This window comes from Pelodiscus sinensis, chromosome 2 (assembly GCF_052426305.1).
Source record: "Pelodiscus sinensis isolate ZL-2025 chromosome 2, ASM5242630v1, whole genome shotgun sequence".
Taxonomy (NCBI): Eukaryota; Metazoa; Chordata; order Testudines; family Trionychidae; genus Pelodiscus; species Pelodiscus sinensis.
Genome location: NC_143053.1, coordinates 183,007,519 through 183,031,824, shown reverse-complemented (window position 1 = coordinate 183,031,824; position 24,306 = coordinate 183,007,519). Strand labels below are relative to the sequence as shown.

Below are 24,306 nucleotides of genomic sequence, written 5' to 3'. Positions count from 1 at the left end.
GCGTGCGGTGTGTGTGTGTGCATATTTATCTCTAGATCAATAACAATAGGAAACAAAGGAACATCCTTTAACAATATCAAAATCAAAACAGGTTAATTTTAAATTTGAGAACGGGTTTGTAGGGGAGCATATTACTTCTGTATTATGAAAGAAATATTGCCAAGTTTCATATCCCAGTTCTGGAACAAGTTCTCTGCTGGTGTAAATTGATGCAGCTCCATTGACTTTACAGGAATAGTCACAGATTTAAAGTTAATCATGCTCTGAAGCAATTTCTAGATCAAGGCCATCGTGCTGAGCACCTTGCAGCATCACAAAGGAAGTGGTTGCCACTGAGTTTCTAGAGAAGACCTTGTTGAATCACCATAACAGAGGCCATTACTGAGTGGCAATATACTGATTCTCCTTTGCCTTGTACCTTGCATAGCCATACACATCTATGCAACGTGAAGGAAAATGGGGTATAAAAAGTAACAACAAGAAGGGCAGAATTTTATTCCCACCCTGCACAAGGGTAAATGATGCAAGATGCAAGACTACAGAGAACCAGGCCCCTTATATTTTTAAAGAAAAAAGTTAGTAGCCAACAAGCTCCCAAAAAACTCAAGGGATACTGTGAACCTACCTTGCCATTTAAATGGCTAAACATAGATTTCAGAGAGCTCGATGTGTGACACAACTCTGAGAAATCACAATGTGCAGAGCACAGTTGTACATGTCATTTGAAAGCAAATAGGAATCCAGCATCAAGCAAACTGTTAGGCTAAGAAGCACAACACCAGACAAAGAAAGAGAGAGAAGGGAACTTTCAACTCACATCCAATGTCTCAAGCAGCAACATAGTCCTAATATCTTCACAAAGCCTTTCCAAAATCCAGTCACTTACCCACTGTAGGCATTATTCCTAACAGATCTACAGAATTAATTAGCAAAGTAGAAGGAGTAGATTCTTCACTGTTATCCTTCATAATCTTGGAATTCCCCTAATGTTTTGCAGAATGCTAAGAGCAATCTGATTGGAAGACATGCTAACATGGTCTGTGCCTTGATTAACCAGAAGCATCAAGAGGCAAATAAACTTCCCCACCCCAAGCATGTAAGGCTTCCAATGGACCATATGTGCAGTACTACAACATCACCTATTCCTTTTTGACCATCTCAGTTTGTGTATATTGACAACTGTATTAGTATATAAGTTCCCCTTTTAAGCAAAGATTGGTCATATGTGGGAGTGAGTAAGCAGTGATTAGATGCTGGCTTTCTTATTCAAATATATTTATATTAGATGAAGAATTCTAGTTATAAATTTTCCAGCAGCATGTATAAACTGAACAGCATACACATCCACCTTCTTTTTCAAGTTACTATACGAACCACTGCAAGTCTATTGACTTAAGTGAAGTTTCCCTGAGGGAACTGACATTGTCAGAAGTGGCAATTAGCTGAACTTGGATTATCATGGCTGTGCATCTCTAATTTGATTTGAATAATCATAACCAACCTGTGTGACCAGCACAAGTGTCAAAGGAGAAGACATTGGGAAGTTGCAATCTTTTACTGAAAACTGGAAGCAAAGTTTGATTTTTCTAGAAGGAAAAGTACTCCATGGTACAGACAGGCCTCTGACCTTGAGTCTGCGGTCCTCATCTCCACTGCACAGAGAATTTACAGACACTTTAAATGCTTTCCAGGCTGGATTTAAGTTATTCATCACAACCTGAGAATGAAAAGAAAGAAAGAAAGAAAGAAAGGGAAATGATTAACATTGGCATGTTTCAAAATAGAATGCTGAACAATAATTAAGACTTTCAATGAGGTATGCTAATCAGAAAAGGGGGAAACACGCAGAAAGTAAACCTTTAATCCATCAAATTAAGTGCACCATATTGTTGGCAATGTTATTGCAGCAATCCACTGGACAAGGAAATGTCATCTTTTCTATGTGTACCGTTATGCTTGGATGGCAACAAGAGAGATTTAGGCCCTGATCTAAAGCCCAATGAAGTCCACAAGGGTCTTCTGATTGATTTCAGTGGGCTTTGGAGGAAACCCTTTAAAAGTAACAGCCTGCACTAACTAAAACCCCAATGTGTTAAAGCCCTTGAAAATGTTTGAAATTTAAAGAACTTTTACATCACACAACAGAGGTTTCCTGTAAGCTGAGCACTTGGGCAGCCACACAGGAACGATTCAGATGCCACCCAGCTGATTAGCAAAGTGCCCACAACTGGCAGTATGTGTTGCTACTGACAGTGCACATCTGCAAATGCCTGGGTGCACATAACAACATTTCTTCCACATGTGGATGGAAAAAGTTAGAGGGAACACTGCAGACAAATACTGTTCATTGACATGCTGACAACTGCTCAGCAGTTAGTCACACAGAAACATATCCTGCCCCCCACCCTTCCAACAAGCCCTGAAGATAGCAAAGTCTTTGTAGGACCACTGTGAAAAGATGCTGCTAGCTCACTCAGGGACCAAGGCCCCTGCGTGCAGGCCCGGCCAAAGAGTTTGTGGGGTCCAAGGCAGCATGTTGTGGTTGGCTGCACCCTGTGGCCGGGTGCAGCGAATGAGCAGCAGGGCGAGCAGGCACCGAACAGCATGGGGCCCTGAAGGTGTGAGGCCCAAGGCAAGCCGCCTTGCTCACTTTGCCCTAAGGCCAGGCCTGCCTATATGCCATGGGACCATGTTCATGGGTGGCAGGTGAAGGCTCAGCTAGGGAAGGCAAGCTGAAGCCCTGCCCCTTCCACCAGAAGCCACACCCCTACCCCCTGAGACCATGCCCCTTCAACAACCTCCCTCCCCCAGCCACACCCTGCCCAACCCCGGCTGGGGCTGTCACACAGCACGGCGTGGCTCCAGCCCCTCCTGGGCAGCTAGACAGTACAGGAAGTTTTGGGAAGGCAATGCCTTCCCTTGCCTACATTACCTGCTGCTCATGACTGTGTTCAAGTCAAGGTACCAGTGGTGGAAACTACTGTGTCTGCATCAAAGAAAAGGTTAACTTGATCATGATCCGTAAGTGTCTGTACAGGGAGACTATTTCTGATAAATAGACGGTGCTTTAATCTAGCACACAACAGCATTTCAAGAGTCTGGACTCCAGATCTGTTCAAACTAGAATTAAGAAGCATATTTTTTAAACTCTAATAGGAATTACTGGTTAGAACAATTTACCATTGGAATTTGGTGGAGTCTCTTTTATTCTGTTTTAAAATCAAATTTAGCCAGAAGTTATGGGCTTGATGAAGGAATTGCTTGATGAAGTTTATTAGTTGTGTTATGCCAGAGGTCAGACTAGATGATCATAAGGCCCTTTTTGGCTTAAGAACTATGAATTTATGGAGCAATGCCCTGCCACTTCACAACCTTCAACTTATTCATGGAAGTAGCAACTTCAATCTGACAGGTCCAACCCATTGAGTGTGACTGTAAAATCGCTTTGTGAGCTTTAACAAGAAGAATCTGAAACATTTTGCTTCAGTTTTAAAACAAGTATGAAAACTGAGTGAAAGCAACCTGTGCCTCACTGTGCTGTTGTGGGCAGGTAGGTACACATGACACCTGGGAAAGAGGGGAGACTAGCATGGTTACAGTTCACAAGCTACTGAAGAGTAGACGTTGACATGACCACAAGGTAGAAGGCCATTAGGAGAAGATGGGATGAAAGTTTCTGAAAAAGGTGGATTAAAATGGCCTCATTCAAAAGTTTTGTTCTAACAGCATCATTCAGCAACCAAATATGGCAGATTCAGGATCTGTAGAAGACCCTGAATGGCTGCTTTTTCATCACCAAGTGATACTGACTGCCTTCTCCTTTGATAACCACCCTCCCCACCCATGACAGCATAGGATACGAGAGCCTATGTATCAATGTTGGGCCCTTGTGCTGCCCATACCCTCACCCCAACTCCCTAGCAGAATGATTGTTGGATCCATTACATCAAGGAACACCTGTCTGTTGATATAACCTGTGTATAAATGTAGGGCCACAATCTGGGCCTTTATTTGTGGTACCACAGTTCATTGCCATGGAAGCAATAGTGACATCATGACACAGGACTCCAATGAAACAGGCAGGAGAAGCAGCTCAATAACAAATGAGGGAAACATCACTTCATATACTCATTGTGCAATAATCAGCCACAGAGAGAAAGAACAGTCACAAGGGATCCCATGATTGTTTAATGTGACTGTGGAGAAAACATGGTATTGTTTGTAGCCTGTCTCAGTGTCATAGCAGCTCTTTAGAAATAATGACCATTTGTGACACATTGGCCCATCAGGGATTCACAGCTCTTTGTCAGTAACTCCTGTCAGGCCTGACAAACTCACTATATTTCACAGGAAACATCTACACGGCAACACTATTTTGGGATACCGAAGTATCCCCAAATAGCTATCCCACATCTTAACAGCAAGCCCATTATTTTGGGCTCACTATTCTGACATCCCAATAAACCTCATTCTACAAGTAGTAAGGGACATTTCAGAATAGCGCCAAATTACGAAATAAGCTATTTTGAAATAAGATAGAAATAAGCTATGCAATTTGCGTAACTCAAATTGCATATCTTATTTTGAACTACAGTGCAGAGTAGACATAGCCACACAGTGCTGTCATAGTGTGTCAAATGAAAGCTTATATTAGACTGCTCATTATAAGCATTTTCAAATGTATGTAGAGGTGTTATTCAAGCAGCTATATGAATGTACTACAAACATGTTTAAATTAGTTAAGCAGGCAAGGCAGGTAAACACATTTCCCTCCCCTCCCCTGGGGAACATTGATTTGACTGTCTGCCTTGGTTTCTGATATAATCAAGCATTATGTAAGTCAACTTTATTTGCATATTAAGGCAATAGGAAAAAACAAGTGAACAGGAGAATGAGAGAGACAATATGGCATAAGCACATAAAGTAAAAAAACCCAAAACAACAGGGGAGAAGAAATTTGCCTGGGAGCATACTTCACAGGTATTCTAGACTACCACAAGGAGGAGGAAAAGTAACCCTGTGATAAGCCATCATTGAAGGAGTGGAAAGAACACTTTTTGTATCCATGAATATTGGGTTCTGGTCCAGTGGCCTGGAGATACCAGGTGGTTGCTTCAGGCGAGAAACTTAAGTTAACCAATATTTTTGCCTTCTAAAGTTAGGATTGGTCTCCTAGAAGCATGTTACAATTTTGTTTTATTTGTAATTTATTTTATCCTCAATAATATCTCTTTCTACTACTGTTACTCAGTATCACTTGAGACTGTATCTTTGTTAATCAACCTCTCTATGTTTTATCATACATGTGAATTGTTAGTTGAAACAAATCAGCTAGTATGTACACTGTCTCGCTAGAGGCAACAGACTTGGTAACGACTGTGTGTCCAGAGACAGAAGGATGAACACTCTTCAAAGGCATTTGGGGACTAGGGTGAAGTGTTACCTGCAAGACAAAGTACAGGCTGGCAGAGTCCTAAGAAGTAAACACTGCCAGGAAACCATCATGCCATTTAGCTCTAGTAAGTCTCTCATTTGCTAAGGCATAGGGGTAACAAAGGGGTAATAGTTCTGGGTGCCCCGAGAAAGTGTCACCCCATTAAACACAATTATACGCTGTGAATTTAATTAAGCCTGCATCTTATGTTCCAAGAACATTCCCTTTTCACTCCCAGCAGCACACATCAGAAGTTGCTATACTGAAGTCAGTAGCTGTGAGACTGGAGGGAAAGAAGTAAGTAGAAACCTCAGTGAGTCAGTGTGGGTTTTTGGGAGTGTTCTTTGAAATGGTAGAGATTAAGCTATTTCTTGACACTGGCCAGCTGTGCCCCAGAACAGTAAAACCAACCCCTTACTCACCTCAGTCCTGTGAACAAGCTGCTGGGTGGCATCATCATTCATCCGAAAAATCTCAAGAAATGGATCAGATTTGCTGAAAAAATCCTAAAATAAAATTCAGAGAACTTTACTCTTGCGAGCCATTCAAGAGTATCCCCAGTGTATCCATCCCTCAGCTTCCCTGATAATGAAAAAGAAATGCTAATTCTGTTTCAGTCAGACCACTTGTTATCCCACAACTATCTTTTATCCTCATTCCGCCAGGACTTACATGATACTTCTGTTGGTCTCAGCTTGGCTATTCAATTATGTTAATGGGCATTGTTTACAGTAACATTGTGGCCCACTTTCTCTTTTACCGATTGCTTCCCCACTTGTACACAACCTGATCCCCGCTGAGTGCAGCCTATCTAGCTGATTTATTTCTGTTCGAAATAGGAATTTGGTCATTTCTCATCAGTTTTATTATATCTGTCAAGCTGGACCAAATTTCAAAGGAGTTACACCATGGATGAATTTAGTCCTATTTGGATAATCCAAACAGAGGTTCAGTGGGTGGGACATAATTCTACTGCCAACAAACATAAGCGCAGGCAAGCTATTTTTGTGACATATTCTTAGCGAAAAGAGTCCTCCTAAGTATTAAAGACATGACTTAGCATTTAAACAATAAACTGAAAAGGGGGAAACTGAAGCTCTCGGATGTCCCTAACTATGGGCAAATCCAAAATATCTAATAATTAAAAATAACCCTTTTTAGACACTTTGTTCCAGAGTCTCAACTGTGCCATTACACATGCCCTGCATGCAGCTGATTGTACAGGAGGGCTGCAAAGTGTTCACTGGACCCTCATCCTGAATTTTGTCCCTGATGAGCATCTTTTGGGCTGCTCTAAACTTAAGTGCAGTCTGTAGCCCTAAGGGGCTGCTATTAATGCTGACAACTGTCAGAGCACAACAGCAGTCCAACTATACACCCTTTTTTCTCAACCGCAACCTGCAACTGGCCCTCTACACCAAGGAATCCCCAAGTAGATGGTTAAACCAACTTTCTAATCACAGTGCAAAGCAGCTGGATGGAGCACAGATAAGGATCCGGCCTATTGTTTAAAATGAACAAATTCAATGTGTGCCCTGACCCTGCAAAAATGGAGGCATGTGAGTAACTTTATGCACATGAGGAATCTCGTTGGAGTAGGCATGAATGTACAGTATATAGTGATAAGGGTCTGCAAGCACAAGGCCACCACAATACAGGCATTTTAAAAAGTTTTATTAAATCTATAATGAATGCAAAACCATTTATGGGTTTTTGATAAAAGTAATTTCAAGGCAAAACATCTCCCCTACCCATAAAATATCCTCTGTAGTACTAAAAATTCAAACTGAACAACAACATTTTGTGGGGAAAGAAAGAGAAAAAGGAAGCTGGAAATAGATTAAAAGAAGTGAACAGATCCAACACTGCTTCATTCTAGTTCAGTACCATGAAAAAAAAACCCCAAACCCTAAAAGAATTGGCCTATGCAGAGTGCCCAAAACACATTATTTTAAAACCATGCTATTTTAATAATCTAGGAAAGGATCGATTTAAAAAAAAAAATCCAATTCTTTCTGAATCTATGAAGTAAATATCACTCAACATTAAAGTTTCTTAATGACAATTCAGAAAAATTTTGTTCTAAAGAAACACTTATTTGCTAGGAGTTGTATCAAATTTTGTTTAATAGTTATTAATGTTTTCCAACCATTTCATTTCTTGCAGTATGTCTCACAGCATGTTCAGTTTTATTTTATTTCACAATAACATTATAATAATCCTTTTTATGGAAGCTGTATAGTGCAATAAAGATTTAATCTCTAGGTTTTTTAATAATGTTAAATGATTCATTATCTGTGCACCAGTGATATAATGCACAATGTTCTTTCAATATGAAAAGCAGTTACCTAATTTTAACACAAGTACATGACTTACAGTTTCAGAAGCAAGTAGAGGATTTTGTTAGCTCAAATTTTAGACCCCTGTCCAGAAACAAAATTGGTATCGACATCTGCATCTACATTTCAAAAATGATCTGTGAATATCCACATGCTTAGCTGTGTATATCCGTGGTTATCAAGCAAATATCTGCAAATCTGTATGGTTCTAGATTTAAGATTTGTATCCACATCTGCATCCATATACACAAAAATGAGCTGCGGATATCTGCATCCACGGATGTGGATACCTGTAGATATGAAGCGGATATTTGTAGATTTGCAGAGCTCTACAAATTTTGGACCCAACCTGAAAAGTCTTTTAGGAAACTTGATATTCAGATCATGGATGCTAAACACTTTCTGAAAAATCAGTCCCCTTTGTCTGTGTCCAGACTCAGGGGTTTTTTCGGGAAAAGTAGCCTTTTTCCGAAAAAACTTCACCTGCGTCTAGACTGCAGCCGCGTTCTTTCGAAATTAAATCGAAAGAACGCGGCTTTTCTTTCGACGGCGGTAAACCTCATTTCACGAGGAAGAACGCCTTCTTTCGAAAGTGCTTCTTTTGAAAGAAGGCGTTCTTGAATGTAAATAGGGCTTCTTTGAAAGAGAGCATCCAGACTCACTGGGTGCTTTCTTTCGAAAAAGCGGCTTGCTCTTTCGAAAGTTCCGCGTGCAGTCTAGACGCTCTCTTTTGAAAGAGGCTCTTTCGAAAGTATCTTTCGAAAGAGCCTCTTTCGAAAGAGGCTTGCAGTCTAGACATAGCCTCTGAGATGTCTTAATTGAGCACCAAAATGTCAAAAATTACTAGTTACTTTAAGAAAAATAGGTTTATAACTGCACTGTGAACAAAATACAATGATAAAAGAATCTTTGAACAACATAAAACTAAAAGAGAAGTTGTCTTATATTTCAGACACTGTGAGGATCTTTTTTCTTAGGCTGACTTCCCCAGAATGGGAAAATGACAGTGTGTCTGCCTGAGTGCTCAAAAGTGATTACAGCATTCAATGAATGTAGCTGCTTGTTAGGGTGACTGTGAGGTAGACACTAATATAAGAATTCTGGAAGTTACTGTTCTTCTGTGAAATGTTTTCATTAGATCTCTTGAAACAAAGTTCTGCCTTCTGAGCTACCTGAGTTTCAATAAAACGTGAAATTGTAGCTATACCTTCCAAAGGTGAAGTACTATAGAATGTAACCTTCATTTGTTCAGTTGGACCAAGCTTTGATATCTGCTCTTTTTCATAGTTTTGTATGAGATGCTATAGCCATAACCCTGAAGAGAAACTGATAATTTATTGTTCTTACTCTATTATTCTCTGTCTCCACTAAAGCTTTATGAAAAAATCTCCACCAATGATTAAATTAGTAACAGATCCTTTTAATCTGCTAAAACCACACTGTTTATATCCTATATTCCTATTATAAAATAAGGTAGATTTTTAAAAAAAATAACATGTGGCATTTTAAAAAGAACACTAAATACTCATACCATGAATGAGCAACATCCAAGCTGCCTGTGGTGTTTTCCCATTTGGGCCATAACCGTCATCTTGTAAATAGCTCTATGAATGGTCTTGTGATTCCTAATATTTAGGGCACTTGTAAGAGGCATGGGTTCCCATTACACTTGCAAAATGAGGCCACTGTAGTATTTGATGAGTTTTAGCTTCGTCAGGTTTGTCACCCGTAGTTGGAGTTGTGAGCTTATTACCAGCAGGCAGGGCCTGGATCACTGAGCCAACACATGTCTGATTTTGAACGGGATGTCGCAGGCCAGTAATACATGTCTGACTCCTAGATTGTCGCCTTAAGGAAGGAAGCCATTCACGTGCGGAACTTTACCTCTCTCATGTCAAAGAGGGGCTCAGACACCTCAATGACACTATTTCTCCCCGAATCCTCACACCCAGCACATCGGAGAAGGCAATAGGGACTGGACAGGTCAGATGAGGAGTGGGCTAGAGCAGGGTTGTCTCAGGACACACACATCATCCCCTTCCCAGCCCTATGAAGCTTAGCTTGAATAAGTAATGAAGCTTGGGGCAAGGCTGTTATTTCCACAGTGCCCATTCTATTATAGGGTTCCAGGGACTGCCAGGGCTAGGAGGCTTCCTTTGTTGAGAGATGGGGAGGCTGCCCGTGGCCATCACTGGATTCCAGGGGCTCCATCAGGGTCACAGGTAGGTTCCAAACAATTTTCATGAGAGGAAAACAAAGTCCCCATGACTAGATGAGAGGCTGAGCCTTCATGAACTATCAACTCAAGCATATCTATAATTGCATGTTCCGTAACAGTTTGCTATGCCTAGGAAAGTGCCATGTACACTAGTTCCGACTTGCAAATGTTCATCATGTGTTTTGTGTGGGTTAAAGTGTGCATGCACTTTCACAAACTTGGGGTAAACAGTGGCAGCAATTGACCCAGGCTTAAAGGACCATAAACTGTAACAAAGAGCCCTGTTGCATCAAGGCACTCATACTTTTCTTGTGGTGTTTGAACTATTTGACTTGTTGAGTAATCAAATTTCTGGCCTACTAGCAAAAATAACTAATCCTACTTTGCACAAATAGTGCCCTTTATTTATTGATTTTAAGATTCTTTAGGAAACTGGATAATTATTGTTACTCTTCTTTCCCTCGAGGAGAAACTAAGGTTCAGAGATTTAGGGCAATATCCTTAGCTGCACAGTGCAAATGGATATATGTCTAGTGATGTTAATGGATGTATGTTGATTCCAGTGAACATACGGCTCCAAGGACTTGTCTACAAAAGAACATCCAGGATAGTTAATCTGAATTAACTAAAGACATGAAATTTAAGTAGATTAGTTATATCAGATTGAATCTCTATGTGAGCAGTTATTCAGTAAAGTCTTGATTTAATTCACTTTTCAATTTACCTTGATTATCTTCACCAATTGGTCCACCAGCCCTCGTATAGATTGCTCTGACCACAACATGTCTTCCATTCCTCTCGTTTCCTGGCCTTTATTCTTGTGTGGCCATGTCTATTCGCAATAAAATCTTCCCATATCTATGGAGGTCAGCTGAGTGATCATTTTAGTTCCGGTGATTACCACTCAGTGACAGCTGCAGTCCATTGATTGTCAGTGGGCGTAACTATATGCCTGACCTGTTGTATTTTACTATACCTGCTCTCAACACTGATGTCCTGCACTCCACTCTACTGTTTGATCACTTCACTGGGGGCTCAGTTGTGGATTGAAATTCCCAGAATTCTTTCCATTGCTCTGTCCATGACAGGCAATTGCTGCTCTTCTGTCTTCATTAGTACCCATGTTTCCCTGCCATACAGTATTGATGGCAATAATTTCAAGTCATGTTGCCTTGCTGATTTCTTTTCTTGGTGGACATACTTAATAGAATTAAATATACACCAAACTGCTTTCTTTCTTCACTAGAGTTCACCTTCATGATTGTGGCACATATTAATTTCATGGACCAAATAGACATATTACTTAACTTCCTCTATTTGTTTTCCCTTGATTGTTATTTGGGCTTCTGGAAAGATATCAGATCGCATAAACTTAGTTTGGTAGCAGTTGATTTTCAGTCCAACAAGGCTACTTTTTGTGTTGCGTTCTCACAGCATTGTCTGTCATTAGCTAGTATTTTTGGCAATCAACACAATATTATCTGCAAATCTTACATGGTTATACTGCTCTCCATTGATACTGATTCAACCCTTCTAATTCCTCTGCCTGATTACCATTTCAAGGTAGGCTGTGAAGGTTTTCAATGAAAATCTCTCCTTGTTTCACACTGTTCTTGACTGAGATGTGAAGGGGAGTACCAAAACATTATATCTGTAGTGCAGTTTGCTTCCTTTAATAGTTTGATGTAATTTATGTCAATGGCCCGCACTGCAAAAGCTTTCTACATTGCACTAATCTTTATGCTGTTGAACACTTTTTCATAGTCAATGAAGGCAATACATGGCAAGGAGAAAGGAGGGTCAGGGCACAACAGGGAGGCAAGATCAAATCAGTATCTTAGATGCCTATATACAAATGCGAGAAGTATGGGTAATAAGCAGGAAGAACTGGAATTGCTAACCAATAAATACAACTATGATATCATTGGTATTACAGAAACCTGGCGGGATGGGACGCATGATTGGAATGTTGGTATGGAAGGGTACGGCTTGCTCAGGAAGGACAGACAGGGAAAAAAGGGAGGAGGGGTTGCCTTGTATATTAAAAATGTACACACTTGGACTGAAGTGGAGATGAACGTAGGAGATAGCTGTGTAGAGAGTCTCTGGGTTAAGCTAAAAGGGGTAAAAAACGAGGGTGATATCATGCTAGGAGTCTACTACAGGCCACCTAGCCAGGTGGAAGAGATGGATGAGGCCTTTTTTAAACAATTAACAAAACTATCCAAAGCCCAAGATTTGGTGGTGATGGGGGACTTCAACTATCCAGACATATGTTGGGAAACTAACACAGCGAGGCACAGGCTATCCAATAAGTTTCTGGACTGCATTGGAGACAACTTTCTGTTTCAGAAGGTTGAAAAAGCTACCAGAGGAGAAGCTGTTCTGGATTTGGTTTTAACAAATAGGGAGGAACTAGTTGAGAACTTGAAAGTGGAAGACAGTATAGGGGACAGTGATCACGAAATAATAGAGTTCATGATCTTAAGGAAAGGTAGAAGGGAGACCAGCACAATTGAGGTTATGGATTTCAGGAAGGCAGATTTTGATAAGCTCAGAGAACTTGTAGGTAAGGTCCCATGGGAAGCAAGACTGAAGGGAAAAACAACTGAGGAGAGTTGGAAGTATTTCAAAGGGACGTTGTTAAGGGCCCAAAAGCAAACAATTCCGCTGTGTAGGAAAGATAGAAAATATGGCAAAAGACCAGCTTGGCTTAACAAGGAGATCTTGCATGATCTCAAAATAAAAAAGGAGTCATATAAAAAATGGAAACTAGGACAACTAACAAAGGAGGAATATAGGCAAGCAACACGGGAATGCAGGGGCAAGATTAGAAAGGCAAAGGCACAAAATGAGATCAAACTAGCTACAGGCATAAAGGGAAACAAGAAGACCTTTTATAAATACATTAAAAGCAAGAGGAAGACCAAGGACAGGGTAGGCCCACTGCTTAGCGAGGAGGGAGAAGCAGTAACAGGGAACTTGGAAATGGCGGAGATGCTCAATGACTTCTTTGTTTCGGTCTTCACCGAGAAGTCTGGAGGTGTGCCTAACGTAGTGAATACAAGCAGAGAGAGGGTAAGTTTAGAAGATAGGATACACAAAGAACAAGTTAAAAATCACTTAGGAAAGTTAGATGTCAGCAAGTCACCAGGTCCTGATGAAATGCATCCCAGGATACTCAAGGAGCTGATAGAGGAGGTATCTGAGCCTTTAGCTATGATCTTTGAAAAATCATGGCAGACAGGGGAGATTCCAGAAGACTGGAAAAGGGCAAATATTGTGCCCATCTATAAAAAGGGGAATAAGAACAACCCAGGAAATTATAGACCGGTCAGTTTAACGTCTGTCCCAGGGAAGATAATGGAGCAGGTAATTAAGGAAATCGTATGCAAACACTTGGAAAGTAATAAAGTGATAGGGAATAGCCAGCATGGGTTTGTGAAGAACAAGTCATGCCAAACTAATCTGATAGCTTTCTTTGATAAGATAACGAGCCTTGTGGATAAGGGAGAAGCGGTGGATGTCATATACCTAGACTTTAGTAAGGCATTTGATACGGTCTCGCATGATATTCTTATTGATAAACTAGGCAAATATAACTTAGATAGGGCCACGATAAGGTGGGTGCATAATTGGCTGGATAACCGTAGTCAGAGAGTTGTTGTTAACGGTTCTAAATCCTGCTGGAAAGGGATAACAAGTGGAGTTCCTCAAGGGTCTGTTTTGGGACCCGTACTGTTCAATATCTTCATCAATGATGTAGATATTGGGATAGAGAGTACTCTTATTAAGTTTGCAGATGATACCAAACTGGGTGGGGTTGCGACTTCTTTGGAGGATAGGGACATAATTCAAAATGACCTTAGCAAGTTAGAGAAATGGTCAGAGGTAAACAGGATGAGGTTTAATAAAGAGAAATGCAAAGTGCTCCACTTAGGAAGGAACAATCAGTTCCATACATACAAGATGGGAAGCGACTGTCTAGGAAGGAGCATGGCGGAAAGGGATCTAGGGGTCATAGTGGACCACAAGTTGAATATGAGTCAACAGTGTGATGCTGTTGCAAAAAAAGCAAATATGATTCTAGGTTGTATCAACAGGTGTGTTGTAAGCAAAACTCGTGAAGTCATTCTGCCGCTCTATTCTGCACTAGTTAGGCCTCAGCTGGAGTACTGTGTCCAGTTCTGGGCGCCACATTTCAAGAAAGATGTGGAGAAATTGGAAAGGGTCCAGAGAAGAGCGACAAGAATGATTAAAGGTCTAGAGAACATGACCTATGAAGCCAGGCTTCATGAACTGGGCTTGTTTAGTTTGGAAAAAAGAAGATTAAGGGGGGACATGATAGCGGTTTTCAAATATCTAAAAGGGTGTCACAAGGAGGAAGGCGAAAAATTGTTCCTCTTGGTTTCTGAGGACAGGACAAGGAGTAATGGGCTTAAAGTGCAGCAGGGGAGGTTTAGATTGGACATTAGGAAAAAATTCCTAACTGTCAGGGTGGTCAAATATTGGAATAAATTGCCAAGGGAGGTGGTGGAATCTCCCTCTCTGGAGATATTTAAGAACAGGTTAGATAGACATCTGTCAGGGATGGTGTAGACGGAGCTTGATCCTGGCTTGAGGGCGGGGGGCTGGACTCGATGACCTCTCGAGGTCCCTTCCAGTCCTATTATTCTATGATTCTATGATTCTATGATAATGGGAATTCGTATTCCTTTGAGGGTTCCAATAGCTGGTTTATAGTGAAAATATGGTCCATTGTGCTGAAATTCCTTTGAAAGCCTGCTCACTCTCTCCGCTGCTGCTCATCCAGACCCCATGAGAGTCAGTATGTTGTTATTTTGGTGAACATCCTGTACACATATGAGAACAGGGTATACTGGATGATAGTTCTTTAGATCTTCACAATCATCTTTCTTTTACAGCAGGATAGTGTTGGACTCCTTCCAGTCAGATGGCATCATCTGCATTTCCAAATAATGGCTAAAACTCTGAACAACAGTTTCCCAGAGGCCTTGTGTCTCTAGCTCTTATCATTTTGTTTGTAAGTCCATCTTTCCCTGGGACTTTTCCTTCCTCCATTTAGTGAACTGTATGTCAAACTTCACTGGCAAGGACTGGGAGTTCAGTACATGCTTATTAATCTGTTAAAGTGTTGGTACTGGGACATTTATTTGAGACTCAGACAATTTGTTGTGAAAATCTTTACAGGCCACTTCCACTCCTGTTCTATCAATTCTGTCAAAGATATCTTAGTACTTGAAAAAGTTCAGAAAATGGAAATAAAAATTATTAGAAGCTTGGAACGACTGCCATATGAAGAGAAATTAGAGATTAAAAAGACTGGGACTTTTCATCTTAGAAAAGAGGAGACTAAGGGGAGATATGATAGAGGTCTATGAAATCATGACTGGTGTAGAGAGAGTGAATAAGGAAAAGTTATTTATTTGCTCCCGTAACATAAGAATTAGGAATCACCAAATGAAATTAATTGATAGCAGGTTTAAAACAAACAAAGGGATGTACTACTTCATGCAAACACACAGTCAATCTGTAGAACTCATTGCCAGAGGATGTAATGAAGGCCAGGACCTTAATAGGGTTCAAAAAAGTGCTAGATAAATTCATCAAGGATAGGTCCATTAATGGCTATTAGCCAGCATGTGCAGAAATGATGTCCCTAGCCACTGTTGTTCAAAAGCTGGGAAAGGGTGACAGGGGGTGGATCCCTTGATGAATACCTGTTCATTCCCTTTGACCACAGTCAGAAGACAGGATACTGGGGTTGATGGACCTTTGGTCTGAATCAGCATGATTGTTGTTAGGTACTGGTTTTCCATGACTGTTCTTCAGTGCCATTATTGTTGAGCTGTATACTGTCAATTCCTTTTTCCATGTTTTGAGGCTTTTGTGATCTTCAGCCATCTTTAAGAGACTTTCATTTTGGTGTTTATTAAAGTCCTCCTTTAGTTTTCTTATCAGCTTTCATAAGGAGGGAGTATACTCAAGTTTTTCACCATCATTTTGCTTCATAAGCCTCATTTTCTCTAGTAAGTTCCATGTTTCCTCCAAGATTCTTCCCTTCACTCTTTTTGGTCTTTCTTTTTTGGCTAATTTCGCTTTAACTTCTTAGTGAAGATTTTATAATCATCATTCCAGTTATCTATAAAATTCCAGTCTTCCTTGGAAATATTCCCTTTCAAGATCGTCTTGTTGAATATTTTTGATGGCTGTCTCTGTTTTGCCATCTGTAGTGCTTTCTTCTCCACCTTTTTGTTGAAGTTGAGCCGTGTTCTGAGCAAGTGATCATCATTACCAGCATTAAATAAGGGTACTACCGAGATGTCTTGCATAATGTGCTTCTTATTGATCAGAATATAGTCCATCTCATTCTTATTCTTCACACTGGGCATTATCCATGTCCATCTCCTCTTGGCCTTCTTCTTAAACCAGGTGTTACTATTGAACCTTTCTTTAGTTTCCATCAGCATTGCCATCACTCTCCTTATGGATTCCGTTCATTGATGCCATACCAGCCAATGAACTTTCTCACCTTCTTTCCCTCTTCCAACTTTGGCATTGAAATCTCCTACCACAATCCTACATGTGGTTAGTTGAGCCTGGGTTTCCTCAAGTGCTTAATAAAATCCTTCCACAATGTCGTCTTCATTTGCGCTGGTGGAAGCAGGGATCCGAATATTCTTGAGGGTGCTGTTCTTGTTTAGTTGGAGGTGCAGCATTCCAATGCATGATACTTACCGGAGATGATATTTGAAACCCACTCCTTGTTGATGAGGAAGCCAATTCCTCCAGCAGTTCTTGTGCCTTCTCTTTTCCCCAACATGATGATACTCTCATCTCTCCACTTCGCTTCCATCTCCTTTTTTGTTGTGTTTTGCCAAGGCTGCCCTGGCCTTCTTCTCTATTAGATGGATGATTGAACAGTCTCTTGTCAGTGTCCTGCAGTTATAGGTGCATACAGAGGGCAGTCCTTTTTCAGATCCCTGAGATTCTTAACCGTCTTTTGAATTAAGGCCACTTTAATTTTCAATGAGCGTTCATGCGGAGGCTGTAATACAGGCTCCTAACTAGTCTACTTTAAATTCACACCTTTAGTTAATCCAGATTAATTTTTCTGAATTGGACAAGCTTGTTGACAAGCTTCAAGTGTCTTTCCTCAGGCAATACACCAAATCATTGGCTGAACTGAGAAAAGAACAGTCTTCCACCCCATTAAATCTTTCAGCCCACAAGGAAACGTTATTCTTTAAAATATTATTACTTAGGTATATATTATATTATATAATTGTTATCTCATAGAGCTGGAAGGGACCTTGAAAGGTCATTGAGTCCAGTCCCCTACCCTCATGGCAGTACTAAGTATCATTCCTGACAGATTTGCCCCAATTGCTAAATGGCCTCCTCAAGGATTGAACTCATTACCCTGGGTTTAGCAGGCCAATGCTCAAACCACTGAGCTATCCCTCCTCAATGCCAAATCAGATCAGCCATAAGATAACAGAAAGAGCAGGTGCCATGATGCTCTTGTCACGAATGCTGAAATTTTAAACAATGATTTTTAAAAGCAGTGACTAAAGTTAGTTTCTTAAATCTACATTTTGGCACCTAAATAAATTATCTAATTTTCAGTGAGGACTCAGCAACTCCCAGTGAGGGGGGTAATCCATCTTCCAGATGGGACTCATCATTTATGGTCATTAAAGATGCTAAATAGAGGGATGCTATTAACCCTTGTGTCCTGATCAAATTCCAGCACTCTTCATTATATTCTGCCTACCTACGTTTTTGTGGCAGTTTAAATTCATATGCTATTATTCCTCAGATATGGTCTGATCCTGTAAACACCATGTACATACATAACTCTACTCCTATTGATATAATTGAGCCACTCACACATGTAAACTAACATATATATGTATTTATAGAAGCCTTTTCAGGATTGTGTCCTAAACTGCTGTTTGGTGTCACCATGTTACTAATTAGGAGTAGCATAACAGCGAAAAAGAGTCTGCATTCTAATGGTGAGTATTTGACTTTCAGTGCAACAGTGGTTATCTGACCTTCAATTATCTAAATATCCCAGTTATCCAAAACAGGGTCATGGCCCCATGATATCCATTAATTACAATGATGTTCCCTCTACTACCTTAAATAATTAAATGCTTCCTATTACTTTTGATTATTCAAGGATGTGACTTATATACAAAGTTATCTGAGTTCTTTGGGGTGTAAGGTGCTATATAGCGGTAAAGTATTATATAAGTATAATTCATAAGAGTGGTCAACATTGATGGATAAAGATGAGTGATGAGGTAGGTTTTAATCTATGCATAAATTACCGACTAAACTGGAGATGGTTTTGACAAACACAAAGAAGGACACTGTTTCTCATATTACAGATATATTTTGCTGAATAAAATGTGTGTGTGTGTGTGTATATATATATATATATATATATATATATATATATATATATATATGGTGTCCAGGTTGATGTGAAGTATTCAAGCATTATGTTAAGATGCCTACTTTGAATATTACATCTTGATTCCTCTTAAAAAGCTCACTTATCTTAACACTTCTGATCGGTGGCATTTTAAATAAATGAGGTCTCAGCATAATTAAATTGTCTTGGTTTTAATTACATTCCCTTGAGTATTTTTAATTACTTTGCAACTTGAGGAAAGCCTCATTGGGAGCATTGATCTGAAATCTCTGATGTGTTTAATAACGTCAAGCAACCAAAAATAGCTGTGGGAGAAAATCTTATTAAATCATATTTCCAGGCATTCTTATATCTTACAATAAGGTTAATATCAAACACCTTACCTTGTCATCTAATTTCCGTGCACTGAATGAAAGTTCAACATAGTCATCGTTGCCGGATAATTCTTCGGCAATCACCTAAATAAGAAGCTACATTTGAGTTTTGCATGTATAATGAAAGAAAACATTTGGAAAGATGCTATTTACCAGCCTGTGGACTATAGACCCTATCAGCTGGAAACTGACAATCACCTTGCAAGAAACCAGATGCTTAGCTAGCAGACATATCAAAATAGGTCAAAACAGCACACATAGTTTTAAAGATTTTTCTATGCAACCTGCCATGATAAATGAAGAAGCAAAGAATAAAATCAGCTGTGAATAAAATTCAGACCTTGTCTACAGTAGGAGGGTTTTGCTAGTATATCCTAGTGTAGTATAATATAATTGTATAGCCCAATGGTGGAGATGCAGTTATTATCAGCATAAAGACTCTTACACTGGGGGCTAATCTATACTACAAAGGCTTTGCTGTTATGGCTATTTCAGCAAAACCCATACTGGAGATACAGCTTAAACCATGATAGTTAAATCATCTCCCCAAATAACATCATCAGCTACATTCACAAAATGAGTCTGGCTGGTATAAACTGCATCTGCAAATGGGTGGGAGGAGAGAGAGGTGAGCAGAGGAGGTCTGACCCATATCTACCTCTGCTAGAGGCATGTGATATTTTCTCATTCCTAACCAATGTAGCTATGGCCAGCAAAACTTGGCAATACAGATCTAGTCTGGTATAATTTATGTGAATTCCCCTGCCTGACACAAATTATGCTAGTATAAGCAGAGTTACCCTAATGCAACTGCATCTACACTAGGTGGGCTTTGCTGGTATAACTATACAGCTGAACTCTAGTAGCTTCTATTGGCAAAACTGGGCTTTCATGGTATAATTTTCTCTAGCCCCCTGAAATAAGCTACTCTGGTAAAAGTGCAAGAACTGAATCTTCATCAAGGACTTTTCCCAGCACAGCTATGTTGATTAAAGATCTTCACCACACCCCTGGATGACCCAGCCATGACAGTAAAAGTCTGTGGTGTAAACATGGCCTCGGGCTTTTACTGGCATTATGATGTCAGGAAAAACACACCCATTCCTGACTGACATGTAAAAAGTCTCAGAGGGATAGCCCTATTAGTCAAGCAACAAGCACTACTGCAGCACCTACAAGACTAACACAAATACTACATTGTGAGTTTTCATGGGTAAAATCCAATTCATCAGCCATGTTGAATGATGAAGTGGTTTTACCCACAAAAACTCATGATATTTGTTACCTTTCTGTCCCAGATAATCTACAGGTTGGAAGGATCATGTAGGACACATCACCATTAGCACATAGGCTTCTGCATACCAAATTTTAAGCTTCAGCAATATTTTATAATTGTGTTACAGTTATAAGCACTCACAGACCTCTCATTCAGTGGTTGAAAAACCACTACTATTCCACAGCCATGTAATAATAATGATAGCCTGTGATTAGTTAATGCTAAAGGTAGCACCATATTAAAGATAATCACACACCTATCTGAGAAGTGAAATTTTCCTATTCACTAAAGAAAACAATAGGAGTCATGTATTAAAAATAAATTGCAACATTAACATTAGTAAATCCCCTATTTCACAGATGCTCAGAATGTATCCTGGGACCAAATGAATTAAAAATATTTTATTTTGATTTATCACATTGAGATACCCAGGTTTTCATAAAATTATTTCTGTTTGAGTTCAACTGTTCTAATTTGAGGAAATTCCATCTGCTTCACAGTACCATTGGGTAAGAGCCAGGAGATGTAATCCTTAGCTGTGTTATTAATAGTAAAATTGAATTGATATTTTCAATGCCCTGGCAGAGAAGTAGTTAGCAAAAGTGTCTGCAGAAAGGCTAACAATATGTACCTCCTTATTTATTTTGTTGTCATTCTAGGTTTCTGAGGAGAAATCTTAAAATATTACTATTGCTTTGCAATTATGCAGCATATTTCCCAAGGGGCCACAGACATGTCAATCAGCTAAGCTTCACAAGATACCAGGGAAGAGGGAAGTATTCTACCAACAGACTGAGGAATCGAGAGGTTAAGTGACTTGTCTGAGATCAGGCAGCTAGACAATGGCAGAGAGAGGAATTCATCTTGCAAATCCTGATGCCAGTTACTTGCTATAGCAACTAGGCAACATCAATTGTCAAACCAGGAGTTGCACTTTTGTAGTCCAAATCCTCACCTCACTATTCTTGGGTCTCGTTATTTAAATATTATTAAATGTTTATATTGCACCATCACATGGATTTTCCAACAAGTACCAGAATGCCCATATATAAGAGAACTACGGGATTGATTCTTGTTCACACTAAATCCCATTACACCAGTGAGTCTCGCCCTTTTTGGGCTCATGACCCATATGTAAATGTTGACAGCCTTCCATGAACAAGTAAATAGTCTAGGGGTGGTGTCTGCCTCTGGTGTGAAAGGCCCAAAGGGAGGTTGGGTCCTCCCACTTGGGGGGTGTCCTCCTGCTGGGAGGAGGGTGTTGCTGCTTACACCCCTCTCCCCCCCACTGCACTCTCTCCTGCACCTTCTGTCCAGTGGGGCTGGTTGGGCTTAGCTCTCTGCCCCAGGTATTGTGACCTCTGGGATTACAACTTGGCTCAGGGCTTTGTTCTATTCCCCTAAAGGGGCCGGAGGATCTGGGCCAAATTTGTGCACATGGCATTGTGACCTGGCACACCAGTTCATTATGCAAATCACTCAAATGTGGCCTGGCTGCCCTCCGGTCTTCAAAACCGAGGGACATCAGGGCCAAACCCGAGCAGTGCTGCAATGAAGTTGCAATACCTGAAACAAGGAGCCAGGACAGCCAGCCCATAGGAATAAGACACAGGAGCTGCAAAGTGACAGATTCCGGCAACCCAATGTGGGGCTGCAAAGCACAGATTAAGAAATGCTGCTTTACACTGGTCTGGCAGCATAACAGGGGCTTAACATGATGCAAATGCAAAGCAGTCCTTACATCTTTATTTATCATCATGTTATCGCCTTATATTTGATTCGGAGTGCCATAGGGAATGGATTTCAGCTTATTTCTATGTTTGTATAATCTTAAAAAATGGTTGATTTAGCCTGTTCTCCGGGAAACATATATACTCGCCAGTCATAATTAGTTTTTTCAAGTTGTGTGTGTGCGTGGGTGTGTGTAAAAAAGTTATACATAGTATATTGTATACATGCTTTCATAAACACACACCCCCACACACACCCCCTTATAGCCCTCTTCTGTACTATAATTTTCCTGGCTGTTAAAATTTAGTCCTCCTCACATTTTACAGTAAGTTCAAGGTTTTACTGCAGTAAATTGAATGTTAAGAAACCTTGGACAGGGACTCATAAAAGCTTTAAAGGTTAGAGTTGTGTCAAAACCCTTGTTCGAGCTAATTAATGTTTTTTTCTCCATCAACTTACATTATTGTTTCCCTACATCACTATATTGGTGAGCCATTGCTTTGGCACAAAAAGTCAAAACTGCTCAAAAAAATTCAGACATGTTTGAAGCAAAAGTGTTTACAAAAGAAATGTTCCCCTAATCTTACAAGGACATATGGATGTACTTAACTTGATGCTTAGTGAAGTCAATGGGACTACACAGATGTATAAAACTAAGCATCTGTACTGGTGTTAGAAAAATCAAGTGTAAGTACACTTTTAAAGGCTATAAAGTTTGGATTAGAAATAACCAAACAGGACAACTTCTTTTCTCTATACTTTTTCCTAAATAATGCACTTTATGACACTTGGAAAAAAACCAAAAATTACTTTCTTGCCATTTGTAAATTACAGGTATTTTACCAGTGACATTAAAATAAATCAGAAGGATCAAACTTTTTTTTTCAGTTAGAGATCATACAAACTCAGTAGGAAATGTTTATGGAAAAGTACGGAGAAAATAATTTTAAATCTGGCTTACTGTTATGGATGATTTCCCTGCTGTGTTCCCATGTTTCAGTAGGGATTTGGAGAGTTTCCTTTGTGAAACAATCTGTGCCAAAACCAAAGCAAAGGGAAAACGTTAGAAACGGTAATAAATACAAGGATTTCATTTTGACTGTTGTTTTATTGCTGTACTTTGTATATGCACTTGGGAACCCTAATTAAAGATCAGAATCCCAGTGGGCAAGGTACTGTACAGATATGTAGCATAAGTGAAAGTCCTTGCTTCGGGGAGCTTACAGTCATGGCATGACAGGCAGGATGCAACAGGAGGACAAATGAGATAGGGAAAAGTGGAAGGATGGGATAGAATGAACACAGTTAAGCAGAAAAGCAGAAGCTGCTGCTTATCATTTGCTTAACTAATGACAGATAGAAGACATCAGGGCAGGAGTAGGTTTTTTAAAAGACTTAAGTGACAAGATGCAGCTTAAGACTGCCGGGGTGGGGGGGACATGGAAAAAATAGTTCTATGCAACTAAGCTACCAAAAATTACCATAACATTGAGTCTCTGTGAGGAATCACAGTCTGTTTTAAACAGGACACCCATTTATTAAAAAAAAAAAAGAACTTAAATTCAGACATAAACAGGCTGCATCACAGCCTGAGTTCCAACTTTGTCTCTATGGGGAACCACGCTTTGTCGGGAACTCTATACAGAACACTGACACATCTAGTGGGTGACTAATGTACATCACGTAAACATTATTCCAGGTATAATGATCATCTGCGTGTTTTTCATTACTACAACCAGTAGATTTACATAGCCTTGAGCCATTTAAAACTAGGCTAGTAAAAATATGAGAAAAAATAGATTGATGGGAAATTCCTATGCTAGCCCAAAGTAAGCATGTGATGTGGTAATAGACTGCAGTGGATGGCCGAGTTGATTAGGTTGCTTCCATTGTATGATTCTATAAAAATGCATTAGAAACATGGAAAAAATTATGAAATATTAGATATACACTAGATAATACCCATTGGGAGAAATAGTTATTAATTATTATTATTATTAAGTGTTTGCATTTCAATGGTTTATAGGAGCCACATTATTTGTTCAGAATATGTGCAGTGCCATCCAAATGCAAGGCGAAGGGAAGGTTCTTCTCCAAATAATTTATAACCTAGTATCAAATATACACAAAACAAAAACAGAGCATGGTTTTGGTAATAAAACAATTCTTTCTGCCTTGTACAACATATTTTTAAAGCATTACGTCTCAGATGCGCACCCCATGACCTTTAAAGTGCAGTAATTTAGGAATGGAAACAAAAGTCACTCTTATGCAAAGCATGCAAAAAACAACAATAACCCACTGAAGAGACCATAAAGGAAAGGGAGTGGTTTATGACTGCTCAGCTGATGTTCTGGGAATGTATATGGATTTGAATAATGTGTTAAATTAGTAACAGTAATTAACGTAACAGCTTTAACCAGCACAAAGTGTGCTAACTTAAAGAATTATATACTGCAAAGTACAA

At 39.8% G+C, this 24,306-nt stretch overlaps 1 protein-coding gene across 6 annotated transcripts in view; it reads right to left on the bottom strand.

Moving 5' to 3' along the window:
- The window catches only part of CPNE4 (copine 4), a 341,902-nt gene that overhangs the window by 103,849 nt on the left and 213,747 nt on the right, over positions 1–24,306 (bottom strand). For all 6 annotated transcript variants that reach the window (XM_075921920.2, XM_075921919.2, XM_075921921.2 and 3 more), the window contains 4 exons: positions 22,801–22,872; positions 18,842–18,916; positions 5,857–5,940; positions 1,628–1,717 (listed from right to left, as the gene is read on the bottom strand). In XM_075921920.2, the coding sequence (XP_075778035.1) occupies positions 1,628–1,717; positions 5,857–5,940; positions 18,842–18,916; positions 22,801–22,872 (321 nt within the window). The remainder of the gene's footprint in view (positions 1–1,627; positions 1,718–5,856; positions 5,941–18,841; positions 18,917–22,800; positions 22,873–24,306) is intronic.